Source organism: Chamaea fasciata, unplaced genomic scaffold (genome assembly GCF_029207755.1).
Source record: "Chamaea fasciata isolate MVZ Bird 193981 ecotype frontalis unplaced genomic scaffold, bChaFas1.0.hap1 SCAF_4, whole genome shotgun sequence".
In the NCBI taxonomy this organism is placed as follows: Eukaryota; Metazoa; Chordata; class Aves; order Passeriformes; family Sylviidae; genus Chamaea; species Chamaea fasciata.
Window position 1 is genome coordinate 54,523,414 of NW_027094089.1, and position 22,885 is coordinate 54,546,298.

At 35.9% G+C, this 22,885-nt stretch overlaps 1 protein-coding gene across 1 annotated transcript in view; it reads left to right on the top strand.

The window, feature by feature from the left end:
* ADAMTS19 (ADAM metallopeptidase with thrombospondin type 1 motif 19) overlaps positions 1 to 22,885 on the top strand; it is a 130,909-nt gene that overhangs the window by 8,372 nt on the left and 99,652 nt on the right. Inside the window, exon 3 of the mRNA XM_066182515.1 lies at positions 15,812 to 15,977. Within this exon, the coding sequence (XP_066038612.1) occupies positions 15,812 to 15,977 (166 nt within the window). The remainder of the gene's footprint in view (positions 1 to 15,811; positions 15,978 to 22,885) is intronic.

Here is a 22,885-nt window from a genome sequence, read left to right on the forward strand (position 1 = left end):
TGTCCTGCTTATAATAGCCTGTTTTCTTCTTAAAGTGTTTCGTTTCAGTATAAATACTTCCTTTGCAATATATTTCTGAGTGATAATTAGAAATCAGAAATATGCTGTCTCCAGAGTGGCTTTATTTTAAAATAAAATTGAGATTGCTGTGCATCACCTGAGATCTCTACCTATTGTAATTAATGTGTAAGATTATCAAGGTTATTTTTCAGGATAGAGAAGTGAGATGGTAAATTGGAAAATCTGGGTAATTCCATTAATTAAATTAGTAAAGTAGTAACATTTTGGGCTTCTAATTTAATGTTAACTGCTTTAAAAAGAAAAGGCAGAGCACTGAGTGTCTTCCAGCTTCAACTACTAATGTTAGTGAAACCAGCATTTTCTTCAGAACATGTATCCCTGGCTTATATATCTCATGTATCTGCCAATTGTTTCTTTGCTAGCAAATGAACCAGGATTTTTTAAAGAACCAAATGTTCTCCATGTTGCAACTCTTGTAATATTATGTTCTTTGTCTTTGTTTTTAAAATGTTTTCTTGCCGGAGTGGAAATTATTTTAGTTGTTAATGATGGATTGTGACAGGGGAGAAAAGAGTAGTGTCTGTAATCTCTGTGCTAAATAAGATACAAACGGGGGAGCTGGGAAATACGGGAAAAAACAAGAGAAAGCATTAGGTGTGGGAGCTGTGGGATTGATGGAAGGTGAGAATATTCAAGGAGGAGTCTGTGAAAGCCAGTGATTGTGTAGAATTAGTATTCAAATGGTGGACATACCTCTTTGCTATGTGGTGAGAACTACCTCAATAGAAAGGAGTGAGACAAAACAATTTGGATTTGTGTCAGAATGAGGTATTTGCAGAAACTTTTCTGTGGAGTGTGTGTCTTTCCTTGGTTTACGCAGATCTCTCAGGTGACTTCAGGGATATAGCAGGAGGGCTAGTTGGTTTCTCCTAGCAGAATCAACAGTGTAGTGGAATTACCATGAAATACACCAAACATGTGCATGAGCGTCTGTGTTATATTGCAGATCCAGACAGTAGTTGGTCAAAATTTTATGAACCAATACCCCAAAACGTCTATATTAGTTTTCAGATCAGATGTGCATCTGCAGTGCATTAACAGCTTGGTTAACCTTTTGTTGTTACCATGTCATTGCATGGACAATCTGGTCTTCTTTTTTATTTTTATTGCTTCTGATATGCCATCATAAATAACCAATAGATATTATTTGGCAGTGAAAGAATAAAGAATATTTTTAGTGTTAATTTTAAGACAGTTGATTTAGAATGAGAAATCAATCTCCTAACATTAGCTGCTAATAATACATACATCTGCAAGTAAGTGAATAGAAGTAAAATTTTTTTGGAAGCCTGTACGGTTGTATGTTTTTCTTGGGTCTACCAGTACTTCAGTCAGAATTATTTTCTGAATGAGTTTTGCATCCAAAAATGTAGAAATGTGCCCAAAACTGACTTGTGAAGTGATTTAGTTTCTGTGTGATTATCTTCCAGCAATTGCATATGCTTGTTTTATGATCTCAGCTGTGCTACCTTAAGTTCTCATTAGATGTCACAAGTTTAACTGGGTCAAGTCAGGGCAAGCTTATTTACATAGCAGCAAGTTAAGAAAATACAGATATTTCTGCACATGATGTTATTTTATCTGGGGACAACTTTTTATGCATCAGTACAAAGTAAATGTTCTGTTATATCCCTCTGGGATTCAGGGGATCCTGGGTGGGAGAAGTGCCCAGGTGATGGCTGCAGCCATTATAGTAATGCCATCTTTTATATAAAATGTTAAACTGCGCTTCAGGTATGCTTACAATTTGGAGTGCTCTTTTATTTTATTTTTCCTTTCTTTTACTTTTTTTTTTTTTTTTTTTTTTTTTGTTTGTTTGTTCTGTTTTTTGTTCTTGTTTGGTTTTTTGCTTGTTTTTGTCTGGTTAGCCTGGTAATTGGATTATAACCCTGAAAATTCAGATGTAACTCTGCTTCTCTGCTTCAAGGCATGTATGAAGTACTTTGGTTTTCTTCTGGAACTGTAAGACAGGAGATAAAAGGGACATCACAAGGGAGTTGTATTCTCTTAAATTTTAATTATGGTCTTACTTAATTTTCTTTTGAAAAATACTCTTTAACATGAAGCGGTCTGTATGTGTTTCTGTTGCAAGCTGTGTCTGAAACTCTTCTAATTTACACAACTTTTGAAACCTTCTGAGAACTGACAATCTTGTTAGAAGTTAGGAGGCAGGAAGTTGCTTAGGTGATTTGGTGTCTAAATTAGACATCGCCTGCCAGTCTCTTTTGTCTCTTTGTGACATCAGTGGACCTCACCTCAAATATTTATTTAGAAACACATGAGGGTAGTGAGTGAGTTTAAAGTGGAAGACGGTTTATGGAGCAAAATGGATGGAAAAAGGCATGTAAAAAGCTTCCTTTTCCAGTTTCTGACCAATAGTCTTAGCATGTTTCCCTTTTGCTGTCTGATTACCTGTTTCTTCTGTAGTAACCTATCTAAGGAAACATAATAATAACAGCACATTTCTTGGATGTTCCTTTAGGTTTGGTTTGGGTTTTTTTTTTTTTTTGCTTCCCATATTAAATGATTTGCATTGGAAATAATGGAAGGAAATAATTCCTTTCCTTTGTGTTTCATGTTGGGTAATAAATCCTTTGCTTTTTTCATATAACTAACTTATATGTTTAAAAGTGACCAGTCAGACTGGTGGTCTTGGTTCAAGATGCTAATATCAAAACTCCATTTTGATCACCTTTTGTGTTCTTACGCACATAAAATCAAGCTCTCTAACGTAAAAGGAAAAAAACCCGTTCATCCAAATTTATATTTCTTCTTTTAGTTTAAATAATAATTCTTGAAAAATAATTAGATACTGTACCTTCTTTTCTAAGGGTAGCAGAGCTTTAGATTCTTTGTGCAAAGTAAATTGATATTTTTTCCCTCAAAAAGGGAAAATAGGGGGTCTAGGTTTAGAAGTTTAAAGCAAAAAACTGCATAGTTCAGAAAAAAAAAGAATTTCAGTTAGGAGTCATAGAAGAATACCACTTTTATATATTTTCAACTTTTTAAAACAATGTTGTGGGAGTCTTGTTTATTTCTCTTAAAGCTGTCTGGTTTGGATTAATGTAATTCTAGACAGAGATATAAAAACCCTAAGCATAACTTTATTTTATAGAAGGACTGACTTTGTTTGTTGAATTGTAGTTCTATACCTATAAATATATTTTATTTTCCTTTCTTGAATGACTGTTTTCCACAGTTAGTAATTTTGGCAAATTGCAGATTTGAACGAAACTGAGTTTCATGAAGTGTTGCCTTGAATTAAATAATGTTTAATAATAGGAATAATAGGAGCAGTTCAGCCTCTCTGTCAGAAAACACCCAAGATAATGGAGTCATGGATGGATATTTCAGTAAGGATTAGCAGAGATTAAATTTCTCTATGGACAATCATGGGCGGGTTTTGGAACTGTGCCGTGTCCTCCTGTGGCTACCATGAAAGCACATGGGTTTGAACAATGGTAACTCATTGGTACGCACTATTTGAGTGTTTTGCATGGGTGAATCAATTTAAACTTGGATCCTTTGCATTGGTCTTCTTGGAACTAGTCTAGGTGTTTTATCTAATGCAGATTACAGTTGTTGATATTTCCTGTCTAACCTCCTGCATGGGACTAGGTATAGAATGCTTAGTGCTCATCCTTTGTGTATTATTATATTTTTCCTCCATAAAATACCATTTCAGATTCTGATGGGATGAAATCCAGGCTTGCTCTAAAGAAATTGCTTTAATGCTGTTTCATTAGCTCAAGGTACAGCACTTTGATTCATACTCCAAGAGAGTGGTTATTAGTCTTGCCGCAAGAATTGCTGAAGTTACTCATATTACACCAAAATGTTCTAAAGGAACATCTTTATGAGCATTGAGTCTTTAATTGCAAGGATTTTTTCCTTAGGTGATATGTTTCCATAGGTGTTGCTTTTTCTATAACTAGTCATGTTTAGCTGTGCAAACAGTCTTTCTTGGACAGTATTAATAACTACTCAAACATTGATGTGAAAAAAGTGATCTGAAATATCACTAAACCAGCTCATTGTAAAGAATTTTTATCATAAGCTTTGTGGAATAAAGTTTTTTAAATCCTGGCTCACTTTATAGAAGCTCTTGTATTTATTCTGGAAAGGAGTTATGGCTGGGTTTGTGAGTTTTATTTTTTTTTAACAGTAAGTCAATGGTTGTGTTCCATTGTTAACATCATGTATTACTTACTTAGGACAATATGATAGACATAATTTACAGGTTAGGTGGCTGTTTTAAAAATGGATTTTTGTGTATGTTCTTCTTTGAATTCTGCAAGTAATGGGCTGTGTCAGGCTTGTTCAAGTGTATTTTGCTTTTCATTTTGATTGTACTTTATTTTATTGGCCTATATTATAGTCCTCTGTGGTTGGTTGGACATATTGCCCCAGCATACTTCTTGAAGCAAAATAAAGTAAAGCTTTCCAGAACATTTCAGGCAACAGACAGGAAGTATTTTTATTCATTTGTCAGTTTGTGCGTGCACCAACAATGGAGTTGAAGTCATGCAGCCACATAAAATGTATATTTAATACAGGATTTTACAGGGGGCAAAAGGAAGATCTTCCATAGTATGCAAGCATTTGATATTTTTTAGGTATTTTCCTTAGGTTTAGCAGCCTTGGTAGTTGGTTAATTCTTCCTTTTGTAATGGCGGTTAGTTTTTTTTTTAATTCATGTGGAAACAGTGCTTGAACCACAGTCAGCTCTGATTATTGTGTTTTTAATGAACCAAACTGAAGGCCTGGCCCTTTTATTACTTCCAGCTTCTTGGAACATATGCCTACATGAAAATGAGAACTGAGAAAAATGAAAAACTAATTCTGTAGCCCTCATAAGGACAAAACATGAAACCTGAAAAACAAGATGCTGGGAGACAACGGAAAGAATTTCCTTTATTTTAAAAAAGTTTCTGTCTGTAGGTGATAATTTAGAGCTGTGAATAGAAATGTGCTGTGTTCTTTTAATAGAATTTTAATTATTTCTGAGACAGTAATAGTGATTTTTTGATGCAAGTGAAGAGGAATAAGTTAGTTAATGTTTTATTTTTGCACAGACATTGTCTTCTAGTTGTCTTCTCTTTAGTACTCTAGCTACTCTATGCATTAATTTTTAAATAGATTAATTTTGCAACATAAAGCTATAGATAGTGGATTTTGCGGCATAGCATAAATTCAGAATCCTAATTATGTAAAATAACTTCATATTTACTATCAAAACACTACCATTGGTCTAAATCAGTATGAAATCAGATCTAAATCTTAGTGTTAAAACAGCTAGGATGGAATACTCTGTCTTGCTTTATTAAGCATATATTGCCGAGAACTGGTTGAGAGTCATCATCGTGGCCAGAACAACTGCCTCATTTGTCTTCCCTTTTGACATTCTATAATTGAGAAAGTCTCTTCTGATCTGATTGTAGGCCTAGAAAAAAGCTGGAGAGGGACTTCTTGCAAGGTCTTAGAGTGATCGGATAAGGGAAATGCCTTAAAAACTGAATAAGAGTTTAGATTAAAAATTAGGACTAAATTCTTTACTCAGAAGTTGGTGAGGTGATGAACCAGATTGCCCAGAGAGGCTGTAGATGCCCCATACCTGGCAGTGTTCAAGGCCAGGCTGGATGGGCTTTGAGCAGCCTGGTCTAGTGCAAGGTGTTGCCCATGATGGGGGTTGGAGTGAGATGATCTTTAAGGTCCTTCCCAACCCAAATCGTTCTATGATTTTAGTAATTCATCTTATGTTACTGGACTTAACAGTCAGCCTGTAAGATTTCCTTGGAGCTTCAGTTTCTCTGGTAAAAGGAGCCAAAACTCCATGAAAGAGAGGAATGATTCCAAGATCTAGTTAGTTTTACAGATCAGTTCAACCTTCTGAGATAAAGAGTAGAAGCTACTGAGTGAAGGGAGAAATGGTTAGAAAGAGGCCATTAACTTACAGCATGATGTGTTGGCACATTACATATTGTTGTCTTTCCTGACATAGTCATGGTTGCCATAAAAATCTGCATTGTTTTGGGCATCTAAGGATGAAGGTATTGTATTTATATTCTTAAGGATTACAGAGTGTGCCTTATGTGCAATTATGGATATTCTGAACATTAAATATCTGCACTGCTGATGAAGTCTGACTTGCCAGTAGCTGTCTCTTTTCTTGATAGTATTAGTCAATCCTTGCATGGTTTCCTGTAGCAAATGAGTGAAATAGTTTTTCAGTTAAAGTTAGTTTAAAAATCAAGGGTATTTTTGGTGTGTCATTAATCCTATGTGTTTTGCGTCTTGAAAACAGGTTTTAAATTGACTGTCATATATATTGAGTTTCATTTCAACAATACCTTGTAGCACTTGGATCAGAAATGCTAATCTGGTTTTAAAATTTTGTAAATTAAGTTGCCTATGCTGGGAGTAGTAGGTTTTCTGTACCTCATAAACTTCCAGAATGCTGCATAAAGAACAGAAATACAAACGTGCCTGTGCTAAGTCTGCACTTCTTAGTTTGTAGTTGCTAAGTATAAATCTTCAGGTAATAATAATTTTGGATTTATAATTTTAAATATATAATTGTGGAATACTTTTCTTGAGGGAACATGAAACTGTTTAGGTGAAGGAAAATGGAAGTTCATGTACTGCAAACTCAAATTTCCAGACCATGTCTATATTCTGTAGTCTCTCTCCCCTTTCCTTTCCCTCCGCTTTGAAAGGCTGTAGAACCTTAACACTTGATATATTGGTAGGTGTAAAGCTATTCTATAGCTGTGTATCTAGAATCTTGATATCTGCAACTTAGTAAAAAAAAAATTATGTACACAGTAATTTTAGCTGTGCAACATGGTAACAGGAAAAAAAAAAATTAGACTATTTATGCATTTGTCAAATATTTTTCAAATATTTTTGCATGTTACCATGCATCTGCAGTTCTTTGTTTTGTAGATGTTGCAGTTGAAAAGTAGGCTTTAAATTCTGATTTATGTAAAATTTTTTAATATAGCTGAATGCCTCAGATTTTCAGTATTCAGCATATACATACACAGTCCCCAAACTGAATGCTAGTTTAGAATACGTAAGTATCTTGGCAAAATTTTGATTGCAAGTCAATGACAGAACAAGATAAGAATTCAAAACTTAAAGCAAAGACAGAATAAAATTTAATAATAGAATTGGACTAGAATTTAAAGATCAGAACAATTGATAAATAGCTCACTAAAACATCACAGACAAGTATGATTCTATGATTCTGTGATTCTGTGTTGTGATCCTCCTGCCCTCAAGGACCACCAGGACCATTTTAGCGGATCTTCTTGCCATCCATCCATCCATGTAATGTGAAGTCTGTACTAATGTCAGGTGTGGATCTGTCCCAGGGGCTGGAGCTTTGCTTGGCATTCATCCTAGATGAATTTCATGATATTCCTTCGATAACTCTTCATAAATACATACATATATATATATACATTTTTTTTTTTAGATGGCACTAAATGAGGTCACATCAAATATTTCCATGAGACCCATATTTCTGACATTCTATGGCATTAATGAAGATACTGGGGTTCTTGTTGACTTTTGCTGTTCTCTGTGCTTTTATCTGGCACATAGATGACATTGTTTGACTGGTCTTTGAGGCTCTTCAAGCCTCAAAATTTTAAATTCTCTGGAGGTTACTTTTATGTATCATGTATGTGCATATCATGCATAGCAGTATTACTTTCCTGTGACACCCTGTGATAAAATTATCTGCAGGTAGATGCTGTTGGTTTGGTTGCCATCCGTTTTTTTTAGAAAAAGAGGCTATACAACAGAAACCATAGATTTAGCTTTAGGACTTTGTGTTTCTTATTTGTTACTTTTCTGTTTTAAGCATGGAAAGTAGAACTTAGAATTTCCTTGTGGAAGTAGTTTTTAATGAAGTGTTATTGAAGATACTTCAGTTACCTCAAACTGGAAGAGATTAGTCTTGTATCTACCAAAAGAAAGAGCAGCGCACACAAATACAGTTCATGGGACACTCTGTGTAGGGTAATAATTGTTTATAAGGTTTCTATAGTTGTTCCAGAACAAGTCATCGTAACAGCTATAGGGTTTCACTCAACATCAGTGTTTATTTATCTTAATTTTGTTATGAGAAATTTGAGTTACTATTACTATTAGTAACTTACTATTAGTAAGTAAGCCTTACTATTAACCTTACTATTCTGTGCCTTCTCATTGCAAGATTCTAAAGGATTTGAGATGAATTCTGTGTTTTAAAACATTGAGGTAATTCCAGCGTTTTTACACAACTAATTTGACTGAAACAAACTACAGATAAACTGTACTTCAGGATAACTGCTGCCAAAAAAAGAGTGTACAGTGGAGTCCATTTACAGTGTGCTATTCAGGCAATAAATCTGTGAAAAAAACAACAGTAAACTTCTTAAAATTTGCCTCTTTTTTTAAGGAAAACTTGTGATGATGTAATTACATGATGTAATGAACTTGTGGGCACATTACTTATGTGAAACAATTTTCACAACCATATCATGTTATTTGCCTTGTGCCTTAGGAAATGTTAGCAGCTCCAAATACTAATGGATAAAACTAGGTAGAGCTAGAAAATTGAGATGCAAAAGGGTATTTTTATAAAAACTGAATGTCAGCTATAACCATAACCATAAATAATAAGTTGGAAATAGAAAAGTGCAAGGATTGTGTTATTTGTAGTCATCCTATTATATTTTTGTCTGTTGTTCTGTGCTTTCCCAATTCTTAAAGACTTCATTCTTTAAGCCATGTGAAGCTGTCTGCCTTCAGTGGAAGATGTACCTATGGTGTAACTTCCTATGATTGCTCTAAAGTCCAACTCTCACAAATTTAACTGGCAGAGTGAGAAAAAGAGTTCCAGTGAATTTTGCTTGCTTTTAAGTATAACTATTGTTCATATTAATGTGGAGAGAAGGCAATGTTTTAGATGATGAAATATTTCCAAAGGAAGTAAACCACTCTGCTGTTGTAAGGGTTGGTCCCTGTGAGATGTAGTCATGAAAAACCTAGTTGAGATGCTTTATATGAACCAGAGGTAAGGTCAGTAACAATCCTTGGGGCTTGACTCTCCTTTAGTGGCACATTCAGAGCTGGGAGGCACAGAAGAATTAAACAGGGCAAAGGCTGTAGCCAGACCAAAGGTAAGTTGCTTCTACTTGTGACTTCCTAATTTTATACATTTATAGATCTGCTTTATAGACTAGTGAATTACCTAACAGTGACTATGAAGATAAAGAAATTTTATTCTCATTTCACAAATTGCAGTGAAATGGTAGCTGAAATGTGGCTTGCGATTCTGTTTGCTGATGATCAGAGAGAGGAATTCATTTGTGGTTACGAGGTTAATTTGTGGTTACGAGCTGGGTCTAACCAGCTGAGCTAATCTCAGAGTTGTAGTAAAGCCTCTTTCATGAAGCAATAGTCAAAGGCTGGTATATTTGTTATCACACAGTAGAAACTGCAATACAGTACGATTACCTTTTATAAAAACTTCGGAGTGAGTATCAAGGGACCTTCAAAAACTGGCCTGGAGAGCTGGCCTGGAAGGAAAGCAATGTGGACCTTGGGTCAGATGAATCTAAAATAAAGGCCATGAATCAATAAAGTTGTAATATTGGAAAGATTTCCAAATGTTAGAAGATAAAAATATGAAATATTTCAAAAAAGGATAGTAAAATAATAGAGCAGCAGTTCTATTGAAATTATTTTGTTTAACTGTAGCAGCAATGAAATGTGAAAAGAAGTGTAGTCTGACAAAGGGTTTGTATTATAGGATTAAATGTAAAAAAATCTGTTTTGCAAAATCTCAAGTGCATAGGGTACTGGATTTGATGTGTGGATCTAAGAGATTAAAATACAGAGGTAATTTGCATTGTATATTCTCCATTGTGTCTTATTCATTATTTTTCCAATACTACAGGACCTAAGCCATGACAGTTAAGGTTGTATAATGAAAATAATGAAATAATGTATGCTGCATATGACGTGAAGAGAAAATTTGGTTTGACTTAGCATGTTGTGTTTAGCTGAGTTTGTTTCAATAGTCAAGTGAAATTTATAAGCTAAGCTACAACTAATGAATGATGTATAAATATATTTTAATATGTTTGATTTTCTGGCTAGAATAAGATGATTAAATGGTTTTTTATGACTTTGAGAGAAAGCTGAGATTCCATTGTGCTAGGTAAGTTGCTGGAGGAATCAGCTAATTGTTCTCTGATCTGGTGCTTCCCTCAAGAACGGTGCCCTTTATTCTGAGTGATGTGATTGGGCTGTGTTAATACTGGGTGCTACAATCAGTATTGTAGAACTGAAGATGAATGGTAGCAACTTTTTTTTCTGCTGGGTTTTTATTTTTTTCATAGAACACGCAGTCTTATGGTTTTTTTCATGCATTGGGGTGTGCTCCTCTTCATCACAAGTGTTTCTTAAATTCAGGTGTTTTTGATCTTTTAAGCCACAGATTAGTCAACCAGAAGGTGGGCAAGAGCTTCCTGGAGAAGGGAAGAGAAAGGGGATGGAACACATAGTTTCAGCATTTTATGAATGGTTTTTTGGTTCTGCTAAATTCTTCTGATAGTCAGAAGTCTAGTTTGCAGTAGTTGAGGCTGCACTGACATTTCTGAAAATATCAGTTGTAGCAAGAAGAACAGAGAGTATCTGGCATGTAGAAGAAGTTGTCACTTGAACCTGATGACCAGGTTGTTGCATTGCACAGAGAGCTCTGGCACTTGGAGGGACTCCTGACTGGTTCATGGGTTTCACTGCTGATACAGTGACCGAATATCTGACTTTAAAACACCACCTTGAATTTAGGAAGCACATTTGGGCTTTTACTGAAAAAGACACTTGAAAAATTTGAGCATTTAGAATTGATAAATTTTATGGTTTTTGTTTGCAGTTACATTTTGTGTCTATCATAGAAGCAATTAAGTTGGAAATTACTTTCGCGATTATCAAGTCCAGCCTGTGGCTTAATGTTGTGAATACCTGTTTAATTGTGAGTAATATAGTGAGTGTTGCAGAGTAACAACATAAATATTTTCCTGCATCTTTGTGCAACATCAGGTTGTTTTGAAAAAAGTAGCCTTTGTCTTAAACATGAGAGCAGCATCCTATAGAGAATGATAGAGTGTTCAAAGCAGTGTGTGTTTTAAACCAGACTGGGAGTATAGGAGTATGGAAAGACTTAAAAGCCATGCAAAAATTGTTTCCACAGACTTCAAATTTGGGAGCTAGTAACTGAATGCATACTTTGAACCCAGAGATCTCTGCTTAAGTCTTAACGCTTTTTCCTCTCTTGGGGCTGTAAGGTATAGCATTGTGCATGTGTGTCTACTTCAGTAAGGTACACCCTTATGATTAAAGAAGGTCCTAGAAAGGTTTATATTGATTACTATATCAGCAGCTGAAAGACAGTCAACAGTGATAATACTGACTCACCCCTCTATGATATCTCCTAACTCCACACAGGAGAATGGAGTGAGTAGAAAAGCAGAGAAGACCTCCAGGAGGAGTGTGTATATGAAGTGCATGACTGTGAAACACAGTTAATTGAAGACGGAAGTTGCTGGCACTAACATTTCTTCAGTCTTCAGCAACGAAGGTGCTTACAGATGGAAAGTGGTAGTGCATTTGAATAACAAGAGTTTTCAAAGTTCTTACACTGTTGTTTAGACAGTTTGAAAAGTTATTTGGGCTTACTTTATTATTTACGAGCTGGAGACATTTTGTTGTATTTCAGTTCAGGTTCTGATAGAATTGTTAGAATCAAGGTACTAAATTAAATATCAGTTGTTAAAGTCATGGAGAAAAACTTTCGGAGGGGGATACTGATATACAAATTAAGGATTTTGCCTGTTTACTCAGGAGTTGATGCTCAGATTATGTTTTAAAACAAGTAAATACTGAACTTATAAAGATGATTTGGTTTTTTGCATGCTACAGTGAAGAGAACCTTTCATTTTTATACTACAAATGTGACATTAATATTTTGGTGCTGATGGATGCAACACATGTACTAAGTAACATGTACATTTTCTGCATCTGATAGGTATTCATTTTTCCCATTAATACTTGCCTTGGGCAGTTTGTTAGGAGCAGGAATAGAGTCTGGTACGGCCTGACTTTGCTTGCTGTGTGCATTTGCTTCACAAGACAGTGGAGACTTGGCTGCAGCAGGGAGAAGGTGTAACATGCTGACCACACCCACTGTTCCCTACCTACCCTGTGCCACTCAAGAGTGCCGGGGTAAGCTGTTTTCATTTGTCTTGGTTTCCCACTATTCAAATTTGGCAAAAAAGTTAATTTTCTACAAGTTTTATCTGCCCATCAGCTGAAGTTTGCCATATATTTGAGGTTTCTCTTTGTTGCAGCAGCCCTCCTGTTAGAGGGTCGAAATGGGCCAAGGCACAGACTTCTTGTTTATCATTGCGTGAAAAAGGTCTTGGTTTATTCCTATGTACAGCTCAGCCATCCTGACTTCAGCTATTCACTGACTCTGGCTGCAGTAAGCTCCTACTGTAGGTTTTCCTTGCAGTCTCTGACTGCTGGTTATTTCCAGCTGAACTATGACTGCAGGTATTGGTTTGCAGACTCTGAGTGCAGACTTTTACCTTGCTAGACTATGACTGCAGGTTCCAACAACAGGCTCTAACTGCAGACCCAGACTGACCTCACAGCAGTGATCCTCTCTCCTCAGGGTCCTTCTCTTTCTTTACAATTCCCCTCTCACCAGCCAATCCACTCCCTTTTATCACACTTATCTTTATTGGATATAGCTGTGACTCATCAGGTGTGAGGCTCTATTGTCTAGTTAACACAACTCTTACTTATCAGAGGCAAGGTCACCTGTATTCCCTTCTCCTACATTTCTTTACTGCATAAAGTAAATAATATACAGAGCAAGTACTGAGTTCATCAATAGCTACAAAATTTGAGGACTTTTTGCCAAATGAGGTTGGGCTGGGCTTGAAATCTACTGAGATATGTGTGCTACATTTAAGATGTTAAATTTTTTTAATGTAAGGAACTTGATAAAGCAGGGGAAAAAATGGCATGCTATGTTACCTTTACATGAGGTAAGTCCAGCATCCTGGTAGGCTTTTCAATTGCAGCTGTGAGCAGTAGTATTTTTTCACATGAAACTGGTGGAAGATGTATGTGTCAGTCAGAACTCACAGTTCTATCCCAGATGGATATTAGGGTTTTGCTTTTCCGTCTTTTTAATCTCTGTTTTGCTGTGCATTTTCATAACATGGAAGTTTTGCCATTCGAACTGTCTAAAAGCTGTAATTGGCCCTGGCATTTAATATCTGAAAATGTGTTGAAACTGAAATGCTTTGATGCATGTGATGCATGTTTTGACTTCTCTGCTTTCTGTGTTTACTTTGTTAAAAGATCTTTTAAACTCCATTTGTAATGATTATGAAAATATAAGGGCATGGTTGACAAAGCTACAGTTTCACCTACCACTTTCTACCTGTGGAGGAAAGTTGGAGAAATAATGTGGTTGGTGTTGGGGGTTTTTTGTGTGTTTTTTTTGATTGTTTGTTTGGTTGGTTGGTTTGGTTTGGTTTGGTTTGGGTTTTGTTGTTGTTGTTGTTGTTTTTTTCCCCACCAAAAGCAGTCAAAATGGTATCAGAGATTATTTGGTTTTCCAGATTTGTCAGAGAATTACGCATTTGCATATATATATATATATATATATCTTTACATCACTGTTCAGTTCTTTAACTTCTGACTCAGGAAACAGGCAATAAATTTCGTATTTCTCCATCAGTGAAATCTATTCTCTTCATTTTATGCAAAGAGCTAAAAGAAAACATTAAATGTCAGCCCTAGCACAGATTTTCAGAAATGTCTAATGAATGGTGGCAATCTGAGGAGCATCAGCTTAAAGCTCTGTTTTCATTTTATAACAGAGAGAATGGAGATCGAAGAAATGGGACAAATGTTCTGTGATTGAGTCAGTTCGGGACGGACTAAGGCCTTGCTTTTTGTTGGTAGACGGGGTACTTGCAGCACCACCTAATGGGCTGCTGTTCCTATTCTATATTCAGTTTATCAACATCTTTCATATGCTAAATAATTATTTTAAAAAGTAAAATAATCTATGCCTGAGTGAAATTCAGCATTGGACATAAAAATCAAATGAAAGGTGATTTATGTGTTTTACTAGTATTTGAGAACTATACTTTTCAATAAAAATTCATTTCACATAATTGGTAGTTTATAAAAGACAGTAGTTAATTGTTATGTAAAAATAGCCTTTTTAAAGATACAATTTTCAAGAAGTGTTATCTTGTAGGTGTACAGAAAGTACTTAGCAATACTAGCTAATCTTCTAGTGTGTAGCATTTTCAGCTCGTGCTGAACTGAACCTAAAAAGTGCAAAAAGGAACAGCAAAACCCCCAGATACTTTTGTGTTGGTGTGCATTGCTAATGATGACCTTTTGACATCTGTTCAGCATTCCTTAGCTATTGTAACTGATTGAAAAATTAAATGTGTGTATTCACATTTATTTCATGTGATTGTGAAGAAAGATTGTTGGATTTTTTTAAAGTATTATTTGAAGGAAATTGTGTTTTGTACCACTCAAAAATTTGATTTTGTTTCCTTCCTTGGGTCAGAATATTTTTGGATGGTTTATTCATCGGTCAGGCAGGATATCCAATGTGATAATGGCATCTACATGATGCCAGAAGAAACAAATTTTTTTTTTCTCTCTGTTGATGCTACATGGAAACATACAGAAGAGTTCTCTGCTTCTCTTAGTCAGATATATCACATTGTTGTATTTCTGTAGCAAAACATTAGATTTTTATAATAGATTTTTATAATAGATTTTTTAAGTTTAGAGAATGAGGAAATTAACTGTCAGTCTTGCCGATGCGGGGAAAAAGCCCCCACAAAACCTTACTGTCTCCAGCTTTACTCTTGATAGGAACTTGTGTGTATTGGCAGCTTAACAGTTTGAGCTGAGTTTTATTTGTGTGGTATTTATATAAGTATGCTTTATAGTATTTTTTTTTTTTTAGCTTTGGCTATGCTCTTGTAATATTAGATGTGTATCTGGTGTGTTAACTTTTCATATGTGTTTGTGTGTATAAATATGCTGGGACAGGGGAAGAGTTAACTAACTAAATGGCTGTATTCAAATATTTTTCTGGTGCAACTGCTGGAAACCAAGCAGGGATTTCTGCCTTTTTAAAATAGTTTTTGGGTTCTTTCAGTTTGAAAAAGAGTACCACAAGATTTCTTTTCCATCCTCACATTTGCTCAGTATGTATTCATATGCCTTACATTGTTCCTGTTATTTAATTAAATATAGTTATCTCAAAATGTGACAATAATAAATAGTAAAACCTGTATATAGACTTTTCTATGCATGCTGTACATATATAAATGACCCCCTGGGTATTCCAAAGTAAACTTTAAACATTCCATATCTTTTACTGTGCGTATGCTACTGGCATGTAGCCACCCACCCACCCAGACTTAGCTGAAATAAATGAAATTTATTCTAGTTCATTTAAGTACAAAACTTGTAAAATACAGAGGTACTCACTTTGCTTGTAAGGTTACTAAAACGAAGTGTTTTCTTGAATGGAGTGTTGTGAGGTTTTTTCTCCTGCAGGACTGTGCTCAACTTAATAAATTCTTACCTTATATGTTCCTTTTGTTTTCCTTTGCAGATGGGGTTTATACAGATTAATGAGGACTTCATATTTATTGAGCCACTCAATCGCACCTTGACTGTGACAGGACATGCACACAGGGTGTACAGACGAAAAAGGTCCATAGAGGAGAAAATTTCTGAAAAGCCACCTTCTCAGAATCCGTACTGTGGTGTTGTAACAGGTAATAAAAAAATCACACTGAAAAGTTGTAATGTAGCAAATATATTTTAATGTAGCAAATATATTTTTAAGAAAAGTAGGTAGTGGTTACAGAAGGACCTTGACAGATGCTGAACTGGTTATTCTTGTAGCAGTACCCTATGGTGGACTCTGAGGTGGCATGCTAAGGCTGCAGTCTCACTTTTTGGGAGAGGGAATTGTCCATTAGGATTGGACGCTGCTTCTTAATATGCATTTCTATTTGAAAGTAGAAATCTTTAGGGCATTTTTTTTTAATTTCAGCTAAATAATTAAAATCCATTTCTTGTCTTTCTCATCAGAGCTGCTTCATCAGAGCTGTCATCAGAGCTGCTTCATCACTCACTATGTGCAATGCTTGTACTTAATTTTCTGTTTTAAAACAAATTTAAAGAGTTCTTCCTGGTTTTTTTTTAGTCTTGAACTTTCAAATTTGTCTGAATTGAAGTTATTTTTATAAATGTTCTTGTTCTATGAATGAGACTTAGAAGATGTGTATGAAACAATCCTAACACATCTTCCTCGACGGCAGGTAGAGCAAGTTGTTGAAGTAGGTTTCCACAGAAGTCTGGCACATAGTGATGACTTCATAGTTTTCAGCAGAGTAGGGAGAAGTGGCGTTTGTGAAAGACAGTGTTTTGTGTTTTTTGCTTCATCAGCTGTCATTCTTCAAAGGATGGAAGACATCTCAATCCTTTGACTTCAGCATGAGCTGAGGATGTTTCTAATGTTGTTGTGAGAAATTGTCTCCTAAGAGATAAACCAGAATGAGTGCACAGTTTTAGGCTTGATTTTTATGTGTACGTTAGATCCTGGCAAAATGCAAAGAAAATGGCAGAAGTGCACTGAAATGGTTAGGAGGCTGGATTATATGACATTAGGGATCAAGTCATATGACAGAAGGAGCTAAGTTATTTCAAGCGGGTAAAGAAGGATAAAGGAAGGATGCAGCTGCAGTTGTCTGGTGCCTAAGGGTCTGCAGAGAAAAGATGAAGCCAGACATTCCTTGGAGGTATGCTGTGACAGACAACAGTTGGAACCTGTGTTCAAGAAAATTTCAATTTCCATAAGGAAAATAAAATCTCTACCACAAGACTTAGCACTGGAAGAGGTTGCTTAGAGAGGCTGTTGAGTGCACATTGTCAGGTATTTAAAACGCATGTATAGAAATGGCTCTAGGAGAGCTATTTGCTCTGACTCTTGACCTGACTTGAGCAGGAGCTTGGATTAGCTGCCCTCTGGAGATCATTCCCAGCCTAAACTTTTCCGTACCACTCTGATCCTACTTGAAAATTTACTGGTCTGTCCACTTTATGTAGTAACAGAATGAATGTGACAGGTTTTGTAGTGGGGTGGGTTTTTTTGGTTTTTTCGGTGTTTTTTTTGGAAGTATTGTTTTTATAGTTAGGCATCCATCCAGAGTTTGAAATCAAAGATAAATTAGCAAAGCAAGGCTCTTTTTGCAGTGGGATGAAACAAATGACACATAACTTCCTCCAATTGGCTCTACATTACTCTTCTAGGCATTGTATTACATGGACATTTGCTTATCTGAAAGTTAAATTTTCTGTGTTATGAGAAGTTGCTCACATTAAGTAAAGCTGTTTATTCCTCCCTATTAGAGAAAAGCGAGTTAGAGTGTGCATGCCTGCGTATGTATGGGAATGAGAAAGAAAAAATGGGAAGTATGCATGGTGTTCGCACCATGGGGAGGAGTATCTGAGTATCTGAGAACGTGGCAAACTGTGATGGGTATGAAAATGAATAAAGGTGCAAACTTGTCCTTAAGGACATTATTCTTTTGTGATGCTCATTATCAATTATCCTTTCATTTTCTCTTATACTCTAAAATGGGAAAGTCAGTTTATTCTTTTTTAATAATCTCACACTCAAAGCTCTGATTTGTTATGAATCATCTGTTAACAGAGAATCAAATATCTGCTTGAAGGAAGTTTCATTATATCTACCAGCTTTAAAATTTCAAAATAGTTCAAGTTGTGCATAACTGAGTAGCATCTTCTGACACAATGTTATCACCAGGCAAAAGAAATAGCTGCACTTTATAACCAATGCTGTTGTTCTAGGAGAACCAATCCCCCACTACTACAGGTTATTTTACGAAGAGGAACTGCAGTAAGTTACGTGCTTAAAAGCTCTGTCGATGCTAAGAGCAATTTGTTGGTGTGACGTGAATTTAGTTAATAGCGCCAAAATATTCATGTTACAGACACATTCTACACAGATGCATGCTTACACACATGGTACAGCCTTAAAGGTGAATAGAAGCATCAAAGAAAAGCCTTTACATAAGTATTTCAGAATCCTAAGTCAAATAGTAAACTAAGTGGATCAATTAAAGAAAAATAAAGCAGATGAGTATGTGGGGCATTGAGATATTCTCAGTTGCCATTGGTGGAGGTGTAACTTTGTGACATAAAGCAACTACAACCTTGGTAACACAGCAACTTCTCAGCAGTATGGTCCTATCTTTCAACCATCTCTCTTGCTTCTAGGGTGCTTGTGTGTCAGAATAGAGACAGGTATTTCTGTTGCTGGTTTTGATCCAAATTGTTCTCAAAGGCTGGCTACCTATCAAGCAAATGTGTATTGCCAGTGATGAATTGTAATTATTAGAAGGAATGAATGTCTGTGCTGGAGGTGTTGAAGGATCACTATTGGGAATAATAGGTTTTCATGGGGAACTAGCAAAGGCAGTCAAAGAAGGTATTGTTTGTTGTCCGTTACTGTTGTGAGCTGGATTGAAAGTTGCTACGCAGCCGAACTTGTTTTGAGAGAACAAAGGACTTGTTTTTGTGAATGGGGTGGTTTTCTTATTAATTAGGCAAGGGAGAGAATCATACTGACAGAAGCAGGTGCTTTCTTGATTGTTGGCAGTGTGCATGTATATCCTTTTGTTGAAATGTATGATTTATTTGTATATGTGAGCCAGTTGCACATACACAGACCTTACACTCTACACCTTTCTTTAGCCCATGGCCCATGAAACCTTTAAAAGAAACCAGTGCAGAAGTGTGTTACAGAGAAAATGTGAGAGAAGCAGTTGTGATTAGAGCAAAGGGCCATGTTGGGAAGCTAAGTTTTTTTTTCTTCTGCCTGCTCTGAAACACCTTTTCCAAACTGAAGTTGTTTGTACAGTGAACTGAACTCATGGTCAAGGCATGGGGCACACTGGGAGAAAAGAAATTTCTTACCCAGGATACGGTAAATGTGAATTTTGAATCCCCTCTGAATTTGTGAATTGTAAGATTCGTCTGGCAATAAACAATAAACTGCCCTGAGATATGTGTGCTTTTCCTCTTAGAATGATGTAATATTGTAGGAAAAAGCCTGCTAAGTTTCTCAGAATCAAAGGCAGTATTTTTATTTTATGAGATGTAGACTGGGCAGTCTTCTGGGAGAGCTGTATTGATTCTTGCTCTACAGTCTGTTTCACATGATAGTCATGCAATAAAATATGCAAACAATCTTGGTCATGGATCCATGAGATACTTGAGATATTCGTTTCTACTCCTTGGGTCAGAAAAAAGTTGTCACTCTGTAGGAAAGTATTTAAATCCTTATTAAAATTGTAGTGGAGGTATAGCTCATGGCTTCTTAAGCTCCTGAATATTCCCTAGTAGGCAGAATACTGCAATTTCCATATGAATAGGTTACCCCCTGGGGAGTGATGGTGATTCCTCTGTAGTCTGGGCTCCATGTGCATAAACTCAGGAAATGCTTTTGTGCCTGAGGACTTAAAGGTGTCCAGGAGACCTGTAGTCATGCCTCTTCTTAATGTTGGCTCAGATACTTCATGTAACCTATGATTATAGTAGCTGGATTTTAATCTCTCTAAATTTTTTTAGGATGGGGTTATTGTTTTGTTAACATTTCTGCTTGTTTTCTCTTAATTGCTTATTTTATGTCAAATGTACTTGCTGCAGTATTTTTAGCTTTCTTGCTGAAGTAATGCAGTATTTCTAGCTTTCTTTTCAGTCATATGGTTATAGAATCTTCTTATTTTCCATGGTTGCACAAACAGAAGTCTTATTGCACATAACCCTCCAAATAAATGTAGAATTTGTTTATTTTGGCAGTGTAATTAAATTTTTAAGATGAATTTATGCACCTTTAATCTTTTATCTTGTTAGCTCATGCATTATTGATGTAGCTGGGTTTTTTGCAAGAGTTGTTAATCTCTTACATACTTTGCCTTCAATAATGACCAGTTCTTTGTAATTTATACTTATTTATGAGTATGTAAAGAAACAGGAGTTTTTGCTTAAAGCCTGTTTCCACAGTTGTGGCAGTTATATGAATACCAATAGTTCCAAAATTACTAATTACATTTATTTAAAGTTCTTAGAAAAGAGCTACAATTTTCAGATAAATGAGATCTTGTGATGGGGATTTCTTCCAGCAAGTTGAAAGGTTGGCTGGCCAAGAACAGATTGTCCATTGGTTTGTAAATGGGAGAGATATCTTAGACAGATGATGGGCAGACAGCTTGTCTACAGAGCTGTGTAGTCTTCTCATCCACTACTATCCCAAAAGACAGAGGAACAACAGCTTGTGGGACCACAGTGTTCTTAGTGTTTAGCACAATGATGTATTTTATGGTGGACTGTCAGTTCTGAATAGAAATGCACTGCTAGCTATAAATTTTAGAGAGATGTGTCAAGGGAACATTCTCTACATGCTAAGATTAAATTTAAAGTTTTCAATCACTTGCTGCTGTCTTTTACAAAAAAGTGAACAGTGAATAAACTGTTGCTGGAAACTGCACTGTGGCTAGGAGGAAGGCAAATTGACCAGGTCGGTCAAGAGAGATGTTTTTTAACCCACATGAGTTTACTTTTTAAACTTAGACCTATAGCTTACCCTTGCAGCATTAGATGTTTGTATGGTAAACCATACTTGTATAGCTTATAGGAGGTGGGTTTTTTGGCACAAATACTACCACTGAGGTTAAACTAGAAATTATCCTCAAAAGAACAATGAAAACACACATAATGTTTTATAAAGTAGGCTGTAGATCCAGTTAGCAAACATGAGTAAGACTAGGATGCAGTAGAAGTTATAACGCTAAGCAAGTGTCTGAAGGATCGAAATAAGAGACCTTGATTTTAGATAGCCTGAATTTATAAGCTGTTTCCACTTACAGGTCATCAAACACCAAACATTTCTGGAGAACACATACTTTTTTCTTTTAGTGAATGTGTTAGTAAGTCTTGCACTGTCACCAGCTGTAGAGAGATCTTCTCAGATGTAGTGGGATGGACTAAATCATACACATATATAATCTTTTACAAATGATACAGAGAAGGATAGACAGCATTTTTTAAATGTGCATAATTTATTCATGTTACATTGGAAAACATGTATCTACATTATACGTACATAAAATCTATATTACACATATATTTTAATTGCATGCCCCTCTTCCACTTGTATTTTATATTTTAAATTTAATTTAAAATATAAATGTGAACTCACATTGACTTTGTGAGTTCATTTTTAGCACTGTCCTGAAGAGTGACTGATTTTTTGGAGAGTGATCATGTATTATAAAATACACTGCAGGAACTTTCCTATTTGAGATGAGACTGGTTAATTGCAAGACATTTCCTCAAAATTTCTGAACATTTGATTGTTTCCAGAACATAATTGTCATCTCAAACATCGCTTGTTTTGGTAAACAGAGAGGCTGTTACTCCATTGTGGATGGTGGAAAAAACTTCACTTGGTTTCAATGAGATCACTCCCAGAAGTTTTACATCCTCTCAAGAGGATCTAGCAAAATTTGGCTATTACAACAAGAAGTTTAATTTTGCATTTTGTTTTAAATTACATTATTTGAAGTGGCATTGCTAACTGCTGTATGTAGATCTGACCACCTTCTGGCTTGAACTGTTTCTGTGTAATTGGGTGGGGGATTTCATGTGTTGTACTAGTTTGAAATCAAACCAGTGGGAGATCGTAAGTCATAATTATAATTTTATAGGGAAAAAAAAGATATAAATAAATGCAGTAGTACAAGAATACTGACAAAGACAGAATACAACCTGACACCCTATGGTGGTAGCAGTCCAAGCTGAGTGGTTCTGTTGAAGCGGTGATCCTGTAGAAATAATGGGTCTGAAGATCCAGCAGTAGCTCATGTCCTCTGGGAGTCCAGTAGGTAAGCACTGCTCTGGTGTTCAGAGTCTCAGCTTATATCCAGGCTGGAATGCTTGGTTCCTGCCTCTGGGTGGAGCATTTCACAATGGGATGGTGAGTCATGTGATAAGGCCTGATGGGCCCATTAACAGGAGATAGCCCAGAAGGGAGTTATCTGTGAGTCATGTGGCAAGGTGCTGATGGGCCCATTAACAGAAGATAAGCCAGAGTGGGGGAGGCAGGGAGCACTGCCTCACCTGGTTTCAACATTTCATGAAGATGGTGATGGAATATACTTCAACCCAGGACATGTGTATTGTAGTACAAATGGAGATTTTGTTGGGATTTTGGAGGGGAAACTGAAAATTAATGCTCTTGATAACCTCAGCCTTACCATAAACATAGCATGTTTTCAATTTGTAGATTTCTGTAGATTTAGATTGTTTTCAGGCCTTTGTTACTTTGCTTCAGCTGCTTGTAATGACAGGAACACTGATTTTGAAGTCATGTCAGTAAATCACGTTTTTGTTTCTAGCAAATGTATGTTATTCTCTGTAATTCATCTGAAATATTCTTTCTTCTTTACAAATCATGGAATTCTTGCATGTATTTACTGAATATATGATTTTGTGGAGAATCTGTATTTGCTGTCTTCTATGCTAAGATATAATTGCATCAATGCATTTTCTCTGTGTTTCATGAAGATGGACACACAAAAAATCTGCCATGTCA